Consider the following 12,058-nt stretch of genomic DNA (forward strand, 5'->3'; position numbering starts at 1 on the left):
TGCTGGGCCCCCAGGGAGCCCAGGAGGGCCAGCCAGGCAGGCTGGTCACCCCATCGTGACAGCCAAGGCTCTGGAGTTGCCAGGACTCAAGTCTTCCTGAAGGCAAAGCCAGTTAGCCTGTTTCTAGACCCCAAGTAAGGATGATCAGATCTAGCAAATGCAAATACAGCATACTCACTTAAATTCAAATTTTAGAGAGACCGTGAATAATTTTTAGCATAAGTATATCCCATGGGGGTATTTAAGACATACTTAAACTAAAAAATTATGTGTTCATTTATCTGAAATTCAAGTTTAGTTGGGTGTCCTGTATTTTTCTCAGGCAACCCTGTATGTGAGGCACTCGACATACTTGAGAGATCAGCTCATCACGTAACGTACTCACTGCACATCCACCACGGACCCAGAGCTGAGGTGGGAGAGCTTGATCTTCTCCTTGAACACTGACCCTCTCCCGGTCTTCCTCCCCATGGTGATCGCACCATTCCGGCTGCCCCAGCCTCACTCTTCCACCCACCAGCCAATCCATCCAGACATTCTGTTACCTCAACACCCCGAATGAGACAGAATGCATCTGGCTCTCTCCCTGTATCCATGGTGACGTTCTAGCCCAAGCCTCAGCCTTTCCCACCGCTCACTATGAAAGCACCCTGGTAACTGGTTCCTGCCGTTCCCTCCTTCCAATCCAGTCTTCAAGGGAACATCCTAAGTGATCCTATGAAAATATAATTCAGGTCTTTGTGCTTTAGTTTTGTTTAAAATGCTCAAAACTGGGCCACCTGGGTGGCTCAGTCAGCCAAGCATCTGCCTTCGGCTCAGGTCATGATGCCAGGGTCCTGGGACAGAACTCCACATAGAGTTCCCTGCTCAGTGGGGAACCTGCTTGTCTTCCTCCCTCTGTCCCTCCCTCATCCTTGTATTCTCTCTCTCTGTCAAATTAATGAATAAAGTCTTTTTAAAAATTCAATAGATAAATAAATAAAGATTAAAAATGTTCAAAACCCTTCGATGCCTTTTTATGCTCTTAGAATAAATCTAAATTTCTCGACATGGTCCATAGGCCCTGATCAATAGCCCTGGCTATTACTTGCATTGTCCAATACTGATTCCCAGCTTGGCCCTGGTCACTTGGGTCCTTCCTGCCAACAACTGTGTCCCCTCTAGGTCCTCATCATTGTGTTTCTGCTGTCTCTCTGATTCAGTCCATGTAAAGCCAAGACTCAAATGTTTTGGATCAATTATCAAACTTGGACCACTGTAATGTGGTTGAAAGTTTCCTTATTGAACACTGTGCTTTAAAAATCCTCCTCCAGACATGCCTGGGTCCTCTGCCTTTGGCTCCCATCATGGTCTCAGGGTCCTGGGATCGAGCCCCGCATTGGGCTCTCTGCTCAGTGGGGAGCCTGCTTCCTCCTCTCTCTCTGCCTGCCTCTCTACCTACTTGTGATCTCTCTGTCAAATAAATAAATAAAATCTTTTTTTATATGGTAGTTCTACTTTTAATTTTTTTTCATTTATTTATTTTCAGCATAACAGTATCATTATTTTTTCACCACACCCAGTGCTCCATGCAATCCATGCCCTCTATAATACCCACCACCTGGTACCCCGACCTCCCACACCCCCGCCACTTCAAACCCCTCAGATTGTTTTTCAGAGTCCATAGTCTCTCATGATTCACCTCCCCTTCCAATTTACCCCAACCCTCTTCTCTCTAACTCCCCATGTCCTCCATGCTTTTTGTTATGCTCCACAAATAAGTGAAGCCATATGATAATTGACTCTCTCTGCTTGACTTATTTCACTCAGCATAATCTCTTCCAGTCCCGTCCATGTTGCTACAAAAGTTGGGTATTTGTCCTTTCTGATGGAGGCATAATACTCCATAGTGTATATGGACCACATCTTCCTTATCCATTCGTCCGTTGAAGGGCATCTTGGTTCTTTCCATAGTTTGGCGACCGTGGCCATTGCTGCTATAAACATTGGGGTACAGATGGCCCTTCTTTTCACTACATCTGTATCTTTGGGGTAAATACCCAGGAGTGCAATTGCAGGGTCATAGGGAAGTTCTATTTTTAATTTCTTGAGGAATCTCCACACTGTTCTCCAAAGAGGCTGCACCAACTTGCATTCCCACCAACAGTGGAAGAGGGTTCCCCTTTCTCCACATCCTCTCCAACACATGTTGTTTCCTGTCTTGCTAATTTTGGCATTCTAACGGGTGTAAGGTGATATCTCAATGTGGTTTCAATTTGAATCTCCCTGATGGCTAGTGATGATGAACATTTTTTCATGTGTCTGATAGCCATTTGTATGTCTTTATTGGAGAAGTGTCTGTCCATATCTTCTGCCCATTTTTTGATATGATTATCTGTTTTGTGTGTGTTGAGTTTGAGGAGTTCATTATAGATCCTGGATATCAACCTTTTGTCTGTACTGTCATTTGCAAATATCTTCTCCCATTCCGTGGGTTGCCTCTCTTTAAAAAAAAAAAAAAAAGAAAGGAATGGGTTATTAAACGTCTTTAAAAGAAAGACATTTAAATTTTTTCTTTTGCTTAAGGTAAGTGTAAGTGATAATAGTTGGCTAGCTAAAATATTTTCAAGGGAGTTGAATCACTGGAAAAGTAAGCAATAGCTTTTCAGATGCTTTATATGAGCTTTCCAGAACAGTCGAACAAGCATTCCAGGCTTAGTAGTTATATGTAGCTCTAAGCTCCATGTCCCTGGTCTGGCTTTTTGTCTTCCATAGGATGATTCTGAGATTCCATTTACTGAAGAGGATTATCGAAGAAGAAAACACCATCCAAATTTTCTGGACCACATAAATGCTGAAAAAATGGTTCTCAAGTTTGGAAAGAATGTAAGTCTGGAGCAGTAAAGCATGTAGAGTGAGAGAAGTCTGTCCGGGGGCAGTGCTTGGTGCACACGGCCAGGGCCGGGCTGTTCCACGTGTAGGTCAACTCCTTACACGTCTCTGCATCTGGTCCCCTTATCCTCACGCCCACAATCTCTGAGCTTCAGGTTCCCCCCAAGATGCGCCCTCCTTGGGTTCTGGTCCCCGATGTTGGTCCAGCCCACTAAGTTGACAGCCTTGTGTTAGGTCCCCAAGAGGGCACAAGCCTTCACCCATTGAAGTCAAGAGTCCCTTAGCCCAGAATAGGCAAATAACTCAGTCAGTGTGGTGGGTGGGGCGGGGGCGGGGCCACATTTCCCCTTTTTTCAGAATCTCCCTCATCTGTTTCTTAGAGCAGAAAAGTACCTATTAACTTTGTCTCACAGATCTGCAGATGAGCCTCTCCGAAGTTAAGTAACTAGCTCAAGGTCACATAAGTAGGATTTGCTGAGCACCGTCCTCAGCACTTCTTGGCCTGGTCTGATCCATTCTGTACAACCCCAGTGTTGTAGACATTCATAATTATGCCCATTTCACAAATGCAGGCACTGTGGGGAAGAGGAGCCCCATGATAGAGCTGTGTCAACCTCAGATCCAGCAGACCGCAAAGACGACAGGGTTTACTTTTATTTTTTCTTGATTCCAAAGCTCCATCAGTCCATAGAGTTGACCTGGACATGGGCACGGCCACCTGTTACTAAGATAGACCTACAACTGGAAAACTGTGAACACCAACAGCTTCTTAGCCTTCTGGTGCAGCAAAATTGATCGTTTTGATACGCAGATATTGTAAAACTGGTGTGTTTCCTATCTTTTGTCAGAATGGATGATGGGAATGCCCTGGTGATGAATGAGTTTACTATATTTAAGAATTATCAAGGGTTTGCTCACTAAGTGCCAGGCCCTGTGCTAAATGTTTGGCTTCTGGGTAGTTCATGTAATCCTTGTGTATCTCCTAGATAACCCTCAAACTCCTGTGGATCAAGGCCTGTTATCATCATCCACATTTAACTTATGTAGAACTTACACAGAACCCCCCAAACTCCAAAGGGTCCATCTACTACGTTTTCCCCACGGGCAGAGAACCCACAGAAGTGACATGTAATCATGGTGACACCTGGTGGTCTCAGAGGATATTACCATAGGAACTTTGTCCTCACCTTCTGTCCTATTAAAACAAACAAAACAAAAAAAATTTTTTTTTAACCTCTGGCAATATAAACACTACAAGTATAAAATGTTTGAAGGAAATAACAGTGGGATTGAGACTTCTAGCCCCTTTTCTACCCATTGATTGATGACCTTCTCTAAGTTATTAAAGTTTTGGAGTAAAATGAATAAAGGCACTAGACTAGACAGGTCTAAATTTCTTCCAATTTCAAATCTTGTGAGTGTATTATTTTATTAAGCATTAAGCATTGCTGAAGATCAAGAATCCATGATTTCTTGATCATTTATGTTCCGTTATCTAGAACATATGGTCACATACACACAAATAATTGATGTAACTGATAAAGTGGAGAATCTTACCATTTTAATATCTGTTTTCTTATAAAAACATTAAATTTGTCTCATGATCCAAATAATACAATCAAAACTTTATTTTAAAATACATTTTTTGTGGGGCATCTGGGTGGCTCAGTTGGTCAACTCTTAATCTCAGCTCAGGTCTTGATCTCAGGGTTGTGGTTTCAAGCCCCAAACTAGTGGGGTCCTTATCTGGTTTTGGAATCAAGATCATGCTGGCCTCGTAGAATGAGTTTGAAAGTTTTCCTTCTGTTTCTATTTTTTGGAATTTGAGAAGAATTAATATTATCTCTTCTTTAAATGTTTGGTAGGGACGCCTGGGTGGCTCAGTTGGTTGGGTAGCTGCCTTTGGCTCAGGTCATGATCCCAGCGTTGTGGGATGGAGTCCCACATCGGGCTCCTTGCTTGGCAGGAAGAGGGAGCCTGCTTCTCCCTCTGCCTCTGCCTGCCATTCTGTCTGCCTGTGCTTGCTCTCTCTCCCTTTCTCTCTCTCTGATAAATAAATAAAATCTTAAAAAAAGTTTTTTTAATAAATAAATAAATAAATAAATAAATATTTGGTAAAATTCCCCTAGGAAGCCATCTGGCCCTGGACTCTTGTTTGTTGGGAGATTTTGGATGACTGATTCAATTTCTTTGCTTGTTATGGGTCTGTTCAAATTTTCTATTTCTTCCTGTTTCAGTTTTGGTAGTTTGTATGTTCCTAGGAATTTATCCATTTCTTCCAGATTGCCCAGTTTGTTGACATGTAATTTTTCATAATATTCTCTTATAATTGTTTGTATTTCTGTGATGTTGGTTGTGATCTCTCCTCTTTCATTCATCATTTTTTTTTTTTTTTTTTTTTTTTTTGCTTGGGTCCTTTTTTTCTTTTGATAAGTCTGGCTAGGGGGTTATCAATTTTACTTTCAAAAATCAAGTTCTCGGGGCGCCTGGGTGGCTCAGTGGGTTAAAGCCTCTGCCTTCGGCTCAGGTCATGATCTCAGGGTCCTGGGATCGAGTCCCACATCGGGCTCTCTGCTCAGCAGGGAGCCTGCTTCCTCCTCTCTCTCTGCCTGCCTCTCTGCCTACTTCTGATCTCTCTCTGTCAAATAAATAAATAAAATCTTTAAAAAAAAAATTAAAAAAAAAAAACAAAAATCAAGTTCTCAGTTTCATTTATCTGTTCTACTGGCTTTGTATCTATATCATTTATTGTCATTCTAGTTTTTATAATTTCCCCTCTTATGCTGGCTTTAGGCTTTATTTGCAGTTCCTTTTCTAGCTCCTTTAGGTGTAAGGTTAGGTTGTATATTTGAGACAGTTTTTGCTGGCCTGTATTGCTCTATACTTCCCTCTTACTTACTTACTTACTGCCTTTCCTGCATCCCAAAGATTTTGGACTGTTGTGTTTTCATTTTCATTTACCACCATGTATTTTTTAATTTCTTTTTTGATTTCCTGGTTAACCCATTCATTCTTTAGAATGATGTTCTTTAACTTCCATGTATTTGTGGTCTTTCCAACTTTTTTTTTTTTTTACAGTTGACTTCAGATTTCATAATGCTGTGGTCTGAAAATATGCATGGTGTGATCTCAATCTTAGTTTCTTGAGGGCTGATTTGTGACCCAGTATGTGATCTATTCTGGAGAATGTTCCATGTGCACTCAAAAAGAATGTGTGTTCTGCTACTTTAGGATGAAATACTCTGAGTATATCTGTTAAGTCCATCGGGTCCAGTGTATCATTCAAAGCCATTTTTTTCTTGTTGATTTTCTGCTTATAAGATCTGTCCACTGCTATAAGTTGGGTATTAAAGAGCCTTACTATTTTGGTATTATTATCAATGCATTTCTTTAAAAATTTGTTATTAATTGATTTATGTATCTGGCTGCTCCCAAGTTGGGGGCATAAATATTTATAATTGTTAGATCTTCCTGTTGGCTAGACCCCTTAATTATGATATAGTGTCCTTATTCATCTCTCATTACAGTCTTCGGTTTAAAATCTAGTTTGTCTGATGTAAGTATGGCTACTCAGGCTTTCTTTTGATGCTTATTAACACGATAGATGATTCTCCGCCCCCTCACTTTCAATCTGGATGTGTCTTTAGCTCCAAAATGAGTCTCCTATGAGCAGTGTATAGATGGGTCTTGTTTGTTTGTTTGTTTTTATTCATTCTGATACCCCGTGTCTTTTGATTAGAGCATTTAGTCCATTTATAGTTAAAGTAATTATTTTTTAAAAGATTTTATTTATCTATTTGACAGAGAGAGAGAGAGATCACAAGTAGGCAGAGAGGCAGGCAAAGAGAGAGGGGGAAGCAGGTTCCCAGCCGAGCAGACAGCCTGACGCAGGCCTGGTTTAGTGGTCGTGAAATCCTTTAGTTTTTGTTTGTCTGGGAAGCTCTTTATCTTTCCTTCTATTCTGAATAACAGCCTTGCTGGAAAAAGTATTCTTGGCCGCATGTTTTTCTCTTCCAGCAGGTTGAACATATTTTGCTGCTCTCTTCTGGCCTGTCAGGTTTCTGTGGAGAGATCTGCTACTAATCTGACTTGTCTTCCCTAGCAGGTTAGGGCTTTCTTTTCCCTTGCTGCTTTCAGGATTCTTTCCTTTTTTGAAGATTGATTGATTTATAAGAGAAAGAGAGAGAGATAGTACACGATCACCCAGAGGGAGAGGGAGCCGGAGAAGCAGACTCCCAGGACCCTGCGATCATGACCTGAGCCAAAGGGAGACAGTTAACTGACTGAGCCACCAGGTATCCCAGGATTCTTTCCTTAACTCTCTATTTTGCAGACTTTACTATGATATGTCTTGGTGTTGGACAGCTTTTGTTGAATTTGATGGGCGTTTTCTTTGCATCCTGGATTTGGATGTCTGTGTCCTTCCTCAGATTAGGGAAGTCTTCAGCTCTAATTTGCTCAAACTTTCTGCCCCTTTTTCTCTCTCTCCATCTTCTGGGACTCCCATAATATGAATGTTACTACACTTTATGGAGTTGCTGAGTTTCCTAAGCCTACATTCATGATCCAATACTTTTTTTCCCCTCTTCTTTTGAGCTTCATTATTTTCCTTAAATTTTACCATCTGTGTCACGTATTTGTTCCTCTGCTTCTTTCCTCCTTGTTGTCGTGGCATCCAGTCAGTTTTGCATCTTGCTTACAGCATTTCTTATTTTGACCTGACTAGTTTTTTAGTTCTTTTATCTCTTCAGTGTCTTCTATGCTTTTCTCAAACCCAGCTGGTATCCTTGTAATTGTTATTTTAAATTCTGGCTTGGGCATATTACTTACATCTGTTTTGATTAGATCTCTGGCCATGACCTCTTCATGTCCTGTCTTGTGGCTTGAATTCCTCTGTCTTGTCATTTTGTGTAGGTTACTGGTGTGTGCACTTCTCTTGTTGTATGTGTGTGTGTGTTAGGAAAGCCTGTTTTAGCTCCCGCTCCTGAGAATAATGTCTATATTAAGAAGAGTCCTATACTGTCCAGGACCTGGGGCTTCAGCAAGTGTCTCACGGTGTGCACTGTGTTGTTGTGTTTTCACTGCTCCTTCCCTGAGGTCAGTCTTCTGCAGAGTTTCTCCTGCAGTGGGGGATGTTTGGACTTCATCCACAGTGTGGACGTTTTAATTAGGTGTATTTTGGTTTGCTTGTTAGGAGACTAGATCCTGTTTTCCATAGAGATGGAGCTTTGCAGCAATCTGTGATCAGTGGACTTGGTGTGAGCGAGGGGTGTGTGCTGGTCCTCTTAGGAAGGGTCCTGCGGCGCTGGTTCTCAGGTTGACTTGCCCTAGTAAGATGTACCTGCTTGGTGCAGGGGGGTGGTGTTTGACTTAATCAGCTCCAGCCACCACAAGGGGGCGGGGCACTGTGCTGCTCAATGATGTCTGTCCTTGCTGGTGGGGGGCGGGGTGGGAATAATGGCATCACCCCTCGCTCTCCTCCTCCGAGAGGGGAGTTTGCACCCACCACTATTCAGGAAGCCCCACAAAAGAATCCTCTCCCCTCTTGTTTCCCTGGCTTCCATAAGATCTCTGGCCTCACCCTGTCTGTGTCCAAGCTGTCTGCCTGCCAGGCAGCACAGTACTCCTCTATGTTTTATCTGGGGTACACAGCTGGGTTTCAGAACTCCATATCTTAGGCCCTTGGTACACAGGAACCTGCGCTGATCTCTGGGGGAAGGGTTTTCCCATGCTGTGGCCAGTGCTGGTTTGTCCCAGAACAGTAGTCACACAACCATGCAGCAGTTCGAGGTTTATAGCACAACAAAAAGCCAGCACCAGGATATACTGCCCTCAGCAGGTGTCTCTGTTCCTATGCAAATGAACAAGGCAACATGTTGGTGCCTGCCAGCATTTTGTCCCTGGAGAGGCAGCGCCACCACTTCATTCTGAAATGCACTCCAAGAAGGGGAGCACTGCCTCTCCCAGTGCAATCCGGGGGATCCTCAGACACTGCCCGCTCTCTCCTTCCACGCAGGAGTGCTGCTATGACCACCAGGTTCCACCCAGCAAGTGGACTTCTAAAAGTCCACTTCTGGACTTTAGAAGTCTGGTGCAGACTTCTAAAACTTCAGACTTTGGTTCCAGTGCTTGTAAAAACTTGCAGTAATCAGCCACTGTACTTGTCCCAATCCGTGGTTTGCGGAAGTGTTTCTCTTGGGCAGTCCCCCCACATGATGCTTTCTCTCTGTTTCTCTCTCTCTCTCCCCTCTCCAAGATCAGGGCTCCCTCCCTTCTGCAGTATTCATGATTCTTTTTTTCCTGGAATCATGTCTCTGCACCTCCTACCTTCCATAATGTGGCTTCTTTTCTCTCTAGTTCTGCAGTTTGTTCTCTCAGCATTCGGATTGATTTCTTGGGTGTTCAGAAAGACTTGATATTTATCTAGCTGTGTTGGGGGGTGAGGCAAGCATAGGGACCCCCTGCTGCTCTGCCATCTTAACTCCTCCTCCAGTGTCACCTTTTTTGTCCATTTATCACTGAATTGCTTTTTAGTCAGAGGATGTGGTCTGGGTGGTGGCGATTATGTAGTTTTTGATGAGATGCTTTGCTCCATAGTACACAGCCAGGGTTGTTTTTATTTTAAATTTCATACGGACTTGAAAAACCTGTGTTTTTCAAACCTGTGTGCAATTTCCATTATGTCTCCTTAGGTCAAGTTTCTTTCTTTCTTTTTTCTTTTTTTTTAAAGATTTTATTTATTTATTTGACAGACAGAGATCACAAGTAGGCAGAGAGGCAAGCGTGGGGGGAGGCCGAGCAGAGAGCCTGATGTGGGGCTCAATCCCAGGACCCTGAGATCATGACCTGAGCCGAAGGCAGAGGCTTTAGCCCACTCAGCCACCCAGGTGCCCCTAGGTCAAGTTTCTTAATGTTATTTTGCATCTCTTACTAGTTTGGGGGCCTCCTGAATTTGTCAATTACTAAGAAGGGGTATACTAAAAAAATCTCCCACTATGGAGTAAACGTATCCATATCTCCTTGAAATTACTTTAGATCTTTGCTTTGTTCATTTCAAGGCACATTCCTATAACCCCTTCACAGTGTTACACATTGTCAGAATGAAACTATAAAATCATTTTGTTTTCTTAACATTGGGAGCAGGCTAATATCTTAGCCATTTCTGCAGATTTCCAGACCATTCTTGGGTATTAATGAAATCTTTCCTAGCTCTCACAAAGGCTCAGATAGGTTTAATATTAAAGTCATGAGTCTAGGGGCACCTGGGTGGCTTAGTCTGTTGAGTGTCTGACTTCAGCTCCGGTCATGATCCCAGGATCTTGGGATCCAGCCCTGTGTTGGGCTCCCTGCTGAGCAGGAAATCTGCTTCTTCCTCTCCCACTCCCCTTGCTTGTATTCCCTCTCTTGCTATCTCTCTCTGTGTGTTGAAATAAATAAATAAATAAATAAAATCTTTAAAAAACATAAAAATAAAGTCATGAGTCTATCATGAAATCTTCAACTTCTCTTCTGCCGGCTCAGCCTGATTCAGGCTCACATGAATGCAGGAGGGAGGGAGGCTAAGGCGTGATCCGCTTTCTTCCTCTCTCCACCTTAGTCAGCTCCCTTCTCTCCTGTTCTCTGTTCCTTGCTCTACCACCTGCCTGTTCTTTTTTTTTTTTTTAGAGTTTATCTATTTGTCAGAGAGAGAGCGCAAGAAGGAAGAGCAGCAGGCAGAGGGAGAAGCAGGCTCCCTGCTGAGCAATGAGCCTGATGCGGGACTCGATCCCAGGACCCTGGGATCAGGGCCTGAGCCAAAGGCAAACACTTAACCAACTGAGCTACCCAGGCTCTCCCCACCGCATCCACCACCACCTGCCTTTTCTTTGTCATCATCATCACTGTCCTGATCATCCTGTTCTTTTCCTTTTTTTCCAATTTCTTAATTTTTCATCATTATAACCATATTTATTTCATAATCTCTACTAATTTACTTTCTAAAGGCTTTGCAAGTATGATTTCACTCATCTTGAATGGTTCCCTCATCAGTTTTATAATTTTGGCTTGTGAGCTCATCTTTAGGAAGGTCTTTTAGTACAAAGTTTCTATTAGCAAGTATTAGTAGCATATTTTCTTGTGATTTCGGGAACTCCAATTGTAAAAGTAAACCTGTTATTTGGCATGGATTTTTAGAAATAGCATCCCTTTAAATTGTCAACATCCATTTCTTTATCCATCACCCCTAAAAACCTCAGGTAAATGAATTCTCAGGGAAAAGTGAGCCAAGTGCACTTTATATCAAAGTGTAAAGTATCTCTTCCAAAAGTGTTGCTATAAAAGTCTCAGGTATATTCAGGGATCAGACACCTCCAGGAGTCATTATGGTCAGTGCAAAATGGGAATCACAGTGAGACTATGCCTTACGGTTTGTAATTGGCTTGCTAGTCAAAGCTGTGCCCTCAAACCAGCACCCACGTGCTACAAGAAGGTCACCACCCTTGCCCCAGCTGCTGTCTTTTTACTGGGGCTTTAAAGGACAGAGGAGATTCCTGGGGGGCGGGGTGGGAGTGGGGGGAGCCAGGTAGAGGGAACTTTGTATCTGCCTTTTTGAAGTGCCCAAGAGTCTCACTGCCTAAAATGCTTTTTATGTTAATTTTTGGTTCTGGAATCCTTGGATTAAGCAGGTAATTTGATTGTGAAAGACAAACCATTGAGAAGTACAGGGCCAAGGTTAAAATTCTCCAGGGAACCTTGGCTTAGGTTTGACAGCAATTCCTTTTCACCTTCTTTTCTAGTTCACTCTTTTGTTGTGGATGAACCTTTCATATTGTGGCCCAACTCCTAACCTCACCAAATCTAGTGCTTTGTCTCCTCTGCCTGCATGGATTTGTAAACGCACACACCTAGATTATGAGAACCCTCGACCTCCCAGGGCGCCCACACTGTCCACTCTTCACCACTCTTGTTTTCACTTCTGTTTTCTTTTATGTCCTTGAGAATTCTACCATCCTAGAAGGATACTAGTGACATTTTACTTGGCGCTTCTAACTATTCGAATTAGGAGCTTTTAGGTTTTTATAACCCACCATGGATTACCTGGAGCAGAAGAGAGACTCATTTTCCTGATAAAGGTTCCCAATTCTAACATGTGTGCTCGTGCCCTCTGGGAGGGGTTTCCCACACCACCAAGTAATTCTTGGGCACCTGC

At 42.9% G+C, this 12,058-nt stretch overlaps 1 protein-coding gene across 5 annotated transcripts in view; it reads left to right on the forward strand.

Moving 5' to 3' along the window:
- The window catches only part of AK7 (adenylate kinase 7), a 76,997-nt gene that overhangs the window by 30,681 nt on the left and 34,258 nt on the right, over nucleotides 1–12,058 (forward strand). For 4 of the 5 annotated variants that reach the window (XM_013057414.2, XM_013057415.2, XM_045073430.1 and 1 more), the window contains one exon: nucleotides 2,755–2,865. The exons of the other annotated variant lie outside the window; for it this stretch is intronic. In XM_013057414.2, coding sequence (XP_012912868.1) covers nucleotides 2,755–2,865 — 111 coding nt within the window. The remainder of the gene's footprint in view (nucleotides 1–2,754; nucleotides 2,866–12,058) is intronic. 5 annotated transcript variants of the gene reach the window in all.

The sequence above is a fragment of the Mustela putorius genome, unplaced genomic scaffold (genome assembly GCF_011764305.1).
Source record: "Mustela putorius furo isolate JIRA1106 unplaced genomic scaffold, ASM1176430v1.1 tig00000129_pilon_pilon_pilon, whole genome shotgun sequence".
In the NCBI taxonomy this organism is placed as follows: Eukaryota; Metazoa; Chordata; class Mammalia; order Carnivora; family Mustelidae; genus Mustela; species Mustela putorius.